Source organism: Nicotiana attenuata, unplaced genomic scaffold, assembly GCF_001879085.1.
Source record: "Nicotiana attenuata strain UT unplaced genomic scaffold, NIATTr2, whole genome shotgun sequence".
Lineage (NCBI taxonomy): Eukaryota > Viridiplantae > Streptophyta > Magnoliopsida > Solanales > Solanaceae > Nicotiana > Nicotiana attenuata.
The window spans coordinates 72698-81376 of record NW_017672275.1 but is presented as its reverse complement, the minus strand read 5'-3'; the positions used below and the strand labels follow the sequence as shown (position 1 = coordinate 81376).

The 8679-nt window shown below is 35.8% G+C and overlaps 1 protein-coding gene across 1 annotated transcript; it reads left to right on the top strand.

The window, feature by feature from the left end:
* Positions 1-637: 637 nt before the first annotated feature.
* LOC109212569 (major pollen allergen Ole e 1-like) lies at positions 638-3624 on the top strand. Its single transcript, XM_019376219.1, has 2 exons — positions 638-868; positions 3053-3624. The coding sequence occupies exons 1-2, from the start codon at positions 715-717 to the stop codon at positions 3430-3432; spliced, it is 534 nt and encodes a 177-aa protein (XP_019231764.1). The 5' UTR covers positions 638-714; the 3' UTR covers positions 3433-3624.
* Positions 3625-8679: the final 5055 nt, after the last annotated feature.

The following is an 8679-nucleotide window of genomic DNA, read 5'->3' as shown; positions in this document are numbered from 1 at the left end:
TGTTACTTCAGAAGCAAAAAAGAAAAAAAAGAAAAAAAAAAAAAAAGAGTTCATAGTATGTCTTGTTTATCGAGCTATAAAAATTCAGTAACTTGCTTAACGTCTAGTTTAGAAAGAGGACATATTTTCTGCTAGGAATTTTTTTTATTTCTTGAGCTCAAACTCGAAACCTCTAATTAAATACAAAAAGGATTAACAAATATTACCACCAATATTCTATCGCAGGGTAAAGAAAGCCTTAGGGCTTGTATGGTACGAGGGATAAGGGATAATTAATCCTGAAACTAAATTTAAGATGAATTAATTTCACGTATGGCTCGGATAAAATCGTGGTATAACTAATCTCGGGACTAGTTATCCCGGGATAATAATGTTATTTTTATCTGTATGAAAGTATAGGATAACGATCCCCAAATAACTAATCTCGGGATAATTAATCTTGAAATAATTTGTTTCCCGACCCCTTAGATCTTTGCTTGTTTCGTGGTGTTGAACAAAGCAAAGGTTCTGCTGCTATCGACATGTGTCTGTGTATGCGAGAGAAAAAGGGAAAATATGAAGAATAAGATTTAAAATAGGAGGAAACCTAACAAAAATAACTATCAGAATACAAGTATATATAATGCATCCCTTTAACATTGTAACCTACAGAAAGAAATAACGAAAGTCCAAAAAAAAAGAGATAAAAGAAATTTTAAAAAAAAGAAAGAAAAAATGGGAAAATCAATTGTTATTTTCATTTGCTTGTTCTACTTGCTAGGGCTTACTCAAGCTTCTGATGAAAAACCTGATTTCTTTGTAGAAGGAAGGATTTATTGTGATCCTTGTCGTTCACTTTTCAAAAACAACCTTATGAAGCCCATAGAAGGTATTATTTAAATTTTTCTTTTGCTCCATTTTTTGCATTTTATATTTTTTCCAATTATTCAAAATTCAACAAAGAAAAAAGAAAAAATGTATACATTATAAAGAAAGAAATAAATAAAAGTATGTTCTATTGTTTGTTTATCGTGGAATTAGTTTCTAAATTTCAGTTATGTCATGTTTCAGTATTTTTATTGTTTCAATTGGTGGCGTGTTCATTAAATTAAATGAGACAAATAATAAGAGACAAAGAAAAGTTTAGACAAATAATCTAATTATTAAAGCTATTAAAATATCTTTGTTATGAGATGTACGGGAAGTTTAAAAGACGAATTATATGGATCAAGCGAAATATTTTTGAGAATCTTATGTAAATGTCCAAAATAAGCTCAAGCTTACTAACCTCTAGTCATTAATTACATACATACCAAAACTAGCAAAACGCATATAAAAATTAAGAACTTAAATAAATAAGGATTTTTTTTTTCCAAGAATAACACGCAAAAATCTTCTGCCATATTTTTAAGCTTGATCTGCAACATTAGATGCAAGATGGAAAGAAAATTTCATGGATAACTTAAGTGATGAAACACAGAAAAAAATACAAGATTCAAAAAAACTAAATAAAAAATAATCTTTTTCAATGGGTAAGGTTGAAATTCATTGAAAATATCTAGATAAGTCAATATGCACGATTTGAGAAATATTGGAGATTGTTTGGACTGATTTGGTATCAAAATTCATAGTTAAAATCAAGCTTAAAACATTCTTCTGCCACACATGTATCAAACATGTATCACGCATGCATCTCACACACAAGTATATATGAATATACATATAATATATATTTGATACATATGTGATATACAAATGATACATAGTGTGATACACATATCATTTGTTTATGTACATCTTCTGCTTCGAATTTTCAGTTTAAACAACTTCAAAATTTCACCAAATCATCCCAAAATTGAGATTCAAACTCCTTAAGATATACCCAATCTATTCCAACAACACCCACTAAAAAGAAAGCAAAAATTTGATTTTTTTTTGCTACAAACAGCTAATTGGCTAATATTGATAACATTTGGCTAATATTGGTAATATTTTATAAATTGACTAATTTTTGTACTAATTTACTTAGGGATGACATAATTGATAGTTTATCTTCGGTGCGTAATTTTCCATATGTGTTCATTGTTCCACGGGAGAAATTCAAAAATAGCCAGATTTACAAGTGGTTTCCAAAAATAGCCACAGTTTCAAGAGTCATCGAAATTTAGCCACTTTTTCTGTAAAGATAAATCTGAACGAAAACACTACTCAAAATCCGAAAAATACTCTAGCATAATATACTGGAATTCCAGTATAATTATACTGGAAGTTCCAGTATAATATACTGGGACTCCAGTATAATATACTGGAGTTCCAGTATACTTTGCTGGAACTCCAATATATTATACTGGAGGCAGCAAAGTATATCGGTCCAGCATAATATGCTGGAAGTTCATATACAGGTGCACCGAACTCCAGTATATTATGATGGACCGGTATCTGTTGCAGCAAAATAGTGGCTATTTTTCAATGACTTGTCAAACACTAGCTATTTTTGAATGAACAGTTCGAAAACTAGCTAGTCCGTACTATTTTTACTTGTTCCACTAGTCGATATGTATTGGATATTATTTTGTAGAACCAATTACAAAAGTTAGTCTATTCCTTAGACAGTTTCAACTTATACACCTTTTAGTCCTTCATGCATCAACACAACACTAAGAGCCCGTTTGGACATAATTCTTTTTTTTTTCGAAATCAGTGTTTGACCATAAGATTTTCAATTTTCATTTGAAAATGAATTTTGAAATTTTTCGAAAATTTAAAAAACTCAAGAAAGCTGCTTTTCAAAATTTTCACTCAGATCACTTACAAAACTTCAAAAACAACCCAAAATTATATTCATATCCAAACACAAACTCTAGTTTTCAAATATCATTTTCACTTGAAAAAAAATTTCACCTTTTTCTGGAATTTTATAGTTCTTATGTTCAAACGCCCGCTAAATATAACTTAGTGAGGCTATTGTTGATAGTTTTCGTTGAGGTGAATTATAACAACTCCATGCACTATGACTTAATTAACTTGGTTCACTTTGTTAAATTATGCTGACACCGCTTATAAAAAATTACAGGTGCCGTTGTATTTATTAAATGTAAGAACCCCAAAACTAATAATATCACACTCCTGAAGCTCGGTACGACGAACGCCACCGGATTTTACCGCGTGCCGGTAGAAGGAGATTACAAGAATGAAAACTGCAGGGTTGAATTGACAGAGGGTAATAGGGAAGATTGTAAAGAGAATCCATGTGGTGAAGAGTATTTTGTAGCTGGAGTTTCTCTCACTCACAATAATAATGATACTAATGGAAATGGAAATGTACGTAAAGTCAATGATTTATTTTTCTACCCCAAGAAACCATCACTTCAAGAGTGTATACGAGAATTCAAGAATATGAAACATATACCACAAGTTCAAGATGTTGAGTGTCTATCTTTGCTTGACTTTTAATTTTTGGACTAGTTGTTGAATGAATACAATGTAAGCCCTAAAAAGAAAAAAATAATTAAAATAAAATGGACCCTTATTTTGGGGATAGGGTTTATTAAGCTCTTAAATATGCTTCTGAGCAATTTTTTTGTATGTAATGTGCTCTCTCAGAAAGAAAATAAATGAATAAATAAAGCACCTCATTTTGGTTGACTTACTTGTATAATCTTTATGCTTCTTTAATTCTATAATTTTTTAGAGTTGAATTCTCAAGCAAAACTCGAATAGAATTTTTGCTAAAAAAGTGTTCTTTACAACTAAGTAGGGGTGGCAAAATGGTTCAAAGAAAACGGTTAACCACCCATATTATCCACTAAAAATGGGTTGGATAATGAACTTTTTAAAAACGGGTCAAATATATAAGAACCATATTATTCATTTAGAAAATGGATAACCAATGGGTATAACTTTTACATTTGTAAAGCCTCAGATTGGGGGTTCCTCAAGTTAGAGAGACTAAGAATTCTCCCAAAAGTGATCATATACAAGAAGCCATGGATAATATGGGTAACCCATATTAGCCGTCGGTTAACCCATTTTTTATCCGTATTAATGGATCGGATCGGATAATGATCCGTATTTTCATTACCCTTTTTCAACCCGAACCATATCCGACCCGACCCGCCGGTTTGCCACTCCTACAACTAAGATCGATAATAACATGACATTCAAAAGAAACGTTCAGTTTATTAAGAACGCCGCATAAAATATATGCATCAAAATTATGTTGAAGTGTGTAACAAACTTAAATATCTTAAAATGTAAGATGTCACTACTAAAAAAAGTAAGAATTAATAACGTACAAATTTTGTAGTTAAATAGAAAAATTTGTCGCTTATCCTGTATAGCGGCGGATTAGTGATAAATTATCAAGAAATTCGGTTAGCGACAAACTATTTAGCAACAGATTAGCGATGAAATTAGCAGCTAATTCTATTTTTTGGTACTGTGTGTTATAGAAAAAATATACTTTAGTTTACTTTATTATGTTTTTAACATGATCCTTTACATTAAAAAAAATAATGGGTGAATGGTGATCCCTTCACGTGAAAATAATGTGGAATGGTGACACCTTAAACCAAGAATACTTTTATCTGCTCTAATATCATGTTGAACTATGATCGTCTCATCGATAAGCTTAAGCAATTAGAGAAACTACGCTAATCAAGTTCATTTACATGTAACTTTTTCTTGCTTGATTAAACTAATTGAGTTAAACGTAGATATTATTAAGATAGTGTTCGAGGGCTATGAAATCATTTAAGCAAATCTGGACTCATGACATTGTAGTATCTCTTATATTAGTGACCAAAATTTATAATAAAGGGATCAAAATATAAAGAAGTAAACTCAGGAAGAAGTCAAGGGAGATTAATATATAGTATATATACGTAAAAAAAAAATCTTTTACCTAGCTACACGTAAAGATATGTGAATTGATACCCCTTGAGAACATGTGTCTTTGCTTCTGCTTACAACGTACTATTATATTTAAGCAATCACTGGGAAGGACAATATGGTGCCTTCAAAAACATTATAGTTATAGCTGATGCAGATAGGTTGGAGTTTGAACTTCAACGACCATTGCGTTCTCATCAGGTAGTTCGTCAGTTAGCTCCCAGTCATCAGGTATCGGATGATCTGCCAAGAAGTCTACCAATGCTTTTCCTTTTACAACCTTTTGAAGGATGTACAAAATCTCGAATTGTTGAAATTGGAGGTACCATCTCGCTAGTCGATCACTAAGAACAAGTTTTGACATCACGAACTTGATGGGATTTGCTTTAGAAACAAGATGGACAACATGAGCTTGAAAGTAGTGCTTCAACTTTTGAATTGAGAAGACTAACGCCAAACACAACTTTTCAATTGACGAATAATTCAGCTCATTTGGTGCCATCATCCTGCTCAAGTAGTAAAGAGAGTTTTCTTTCCCCTCACTATTTTCTTGGGCCATCAGTGCTCCAACAGACCTTTCTTGTGCCGCAATGTATAGTATCAATGGCTTTCCAGGTATAGGAGCTGCTAAAACTGAAGGCTTTATCAAGTAGGTTTTGATACTTTCAAAGGCATTGCTACAAGCTTCGCCCCACTTGAAAGGAATGCCTTTCTACATAAGGCGACTAAATGGTTGGCACCTCCCAGCTAGATTCGAGATGAATCTTCTACGGTATTCTAGCTTTCCTTGAAGACTTTTCAATTCATGAATGTTCCGAGGCTCAGGCATTTTCAAAATGGCATCCACTTTGGCTTGATCAATTTCGATCCCTCGATGTTGGACAATGAAACCAAGGAACTTTCCAGAAGTAACTCCAAATGCACATTTCAATAGATTCATCCTAAGTTGGTACCTCCAGAGCAACTGAAATACCATTCTCAAGTCTTTCAAGTGGTCGCCTTTCTCTCTTGATTTTACCACCAAGTCGTCAATATAACATTCGACATTCTTGTGGAGAAGATCGTCAAAAATATTCTACATAGCCCTTTGGTAAGTAGCACCAACATTCTTCAAGCCAAAAGGCATTACCTTGTAGCAATAAAAACCCTTGAGGGTGCGGAATGCAGTTAGTCTTCATCTTTTGGTGCCATGCAAATTTTGTTATAGCCCGACGAACCGTCCATGAAAGACATTACCTCTTAACCAGTAGTAGCATCGATCATCAGCTCTGGAGTAGGAAGCGGGACATCATCTTTGGGACACGCATTGTTGAGATCCATGAAGTCAACGCATACTCGAATCTGGCCATTCTTCTTCCTTACAGGGACAATACTTGAAACCCATGTTGGGTGTTTAACTTCCCGAATAAACCCAGCTTTAATGAGTTTGTTAACTTTGGTTTCAATCAGGGGAACCAAGTCCGGCCTAAAATGCCTTTGAGCTTGCTTAACAGGACGAGCGCCATTCTTGACTGCAAGGTGACGGACTGCTACTTTAGGGTCCAAGCCAGGAATTTCTTTGTAACTCCAAGAAAAGACATCCCTAAACTCCTTGAGTAACTCAATATAAGTGCTTTCTTCATCAACTTCTAGTAAAGCACTTAGGTAGGTGTGTCTCAGTTCTTCATCAGTGCCAAGGTTAACTTCTTTTAAGGCATCAATCGTTGCCTTCACCCCTTCTTCAAGTTCCGGCGGAGCATCTTTCACATATTCATCTTCTTGACGGTTCCCGTCGTTGAAGGATATGTGATAACATGGTGAAATATCGTCCGATTTCTCGTCATCCTCTATTAGAGATGAAACATCGTGCTCGCCTTGTGCAGTAACATGATATGAAAAACCCACACTTTCTTCGTCTTCATCACGTTCTTTAGTGTAGACCACAGTGTATGGCTTTACCTTTAGAACCTCATCACACGAAACCATGACTTTTGTTTGTCGCCTCATTCTAGAAGGAACTAGACTTTGGAAATCCTTAGAGATCTTCCGAATTTTAGGCGAAGCAGGTGTCCTTGTATTTCGATAATTTCTCTGGAACTTATCCCCTTTCTTTAACGGACCCAATCTCTCAAACACGGAACTCCTCGTAGTTGATTCTCCAAATCGATCAAAGACAGAAGGCTTGTTAGAAGCCGCAGATTCATCTTCTACAGTGATATGATTGCTTCTCTCTCTTCTTATGGAGATGCGCACTGGTGATGGTTGCGTGTATTCCAAACCTTTATGTGGTTGCCTCGTTGCAGCTTCTGATGGGAGCTTTCCTAACTTTGATGGCTCATCGGGATTGTATCCAGCTTTTGCAAATAGCCTGTAAGCGTTAGGATCAAAACCTTCATCTGTTCGCTTTGTAGGGAGTACCACATTCTGCAAACGATTTTGGGCCACAAACCCTGCAAGTGGCTTTGAGGACAACTTTATTGCCTCAATTCATTTTATCGGAAGCGTTAACTCCTTTAGCATGTTAGTTTGGAGGTTAGATGATTCACCTTCATCTTTCTTCCATTTAGGGACATATTGGAGCGTATGACTTACTTTATTGTCATAAGACGCAATATTCCCTCAACAAGATTTATTCATGTTGGGTTGTACCTCCTCAGTAACAGCTTTGGCTCTACCAGCAGTTACCTCAGCTCTTTTAGTTGTGGGCTCGTCATTCTTGCTTTTCATAACATTAGCAGCTTTCAGCTCCTTCACAATGCGGTTCTTCAAGTAGAACTTTGCATCGGTGAAGTGTGACTCAGCCTCGGTGAATGGCTCTTCATCAGCAACTATCTTCTTCTCGACATCACCCTCGAAGTGTTTTAGACATTGATGGTAGGTAGATGGACCTACTTTATTCTCATGTATCCAAGGCCTCCAGAGCAAGACGTTGTATGAAGTCTTTGCATCGATCACATGCAGTCATGCACTTGGTTGTATATCTTCAATGGCGATTCCCAACCTGATCGCACCTACGGCTCTTTGTCCCCCTTGGTTGAATCCTTGAATCATCACACGACTTTCTGAGAGTTCGTTCATGGGAATACCAAGTTCTTTCACAGTGCGAATTGGCAAGATGTTTACTGAGGATCCTCCATCAACCAAAATTCAATTTACCCTTTCGTCGCACATATAGCCAACCAGGTATAATGGGCGGTTATGAGGAGTGTCACTACGTAGAAGATCGTCATTCGTGAACGTAACTTTTTCCTCACAAGCATTAACTTCTTGAGGAATGGACTCGACGAGCTTTTCTGAAGATGGTGTCAATGGTAGGTCATCACTCTTTTCTTCCTCTTCGTCAGCATGGCAACAAGAGGCATCAATGCCCTCCTGGGAAATCTTTGTGTGGAACCAACTTGGTAAGAACTCATCCAAGGTCACTGGATGTCGTGGCTTTTGCGGATGGTGCACCTCCACTTTTGCTTTCTTCAAATGCTTAACTGGATTCCATCTCTTTAGTCTTTTCACCATCATTTTCCTTGTTGGTTGTTCTATTGATTCTTTTCGTGGGCTCCTTTTGTGGTGCCTACGGCGAGTCACCAATGTCCAACCTTCATCATCATCATGGTGGTCTACTTTGACTTTGTTATTCTCCAGTAATTCTTCATCATGGATTTCTTTTGAACTGCATAGCTCATCTAGACTGATGAGCCAAAGGTGATAGAGACTTGGTTCACACTTGCCTTCTCTTCTTCAAGCACGATCTTCTTTTCAAGGGCCAAGTCCATAACTTTGTCCGACAAAGCACTTCTCCAGAGGGTGGCTTACAAGTCGGTGATATTTGCAGCA

Bases quoted from the DNA above. Each gene is read 5' to 3' on its own strand.
- LOC109212569 (XM_019376219.1), top strand. From the start codon at position 715: ATGGGAAAATCAATTGTTATTTTCATTTGCTTGTTCTACTTGCTAGGG. The intron at 869-3,052 runs GTATTATTTAAA...AAAAAATTACAG, and splicing joins CCTTATGAAGCCCATAGAAG to GTGCCGTTGTATTTATTAAA.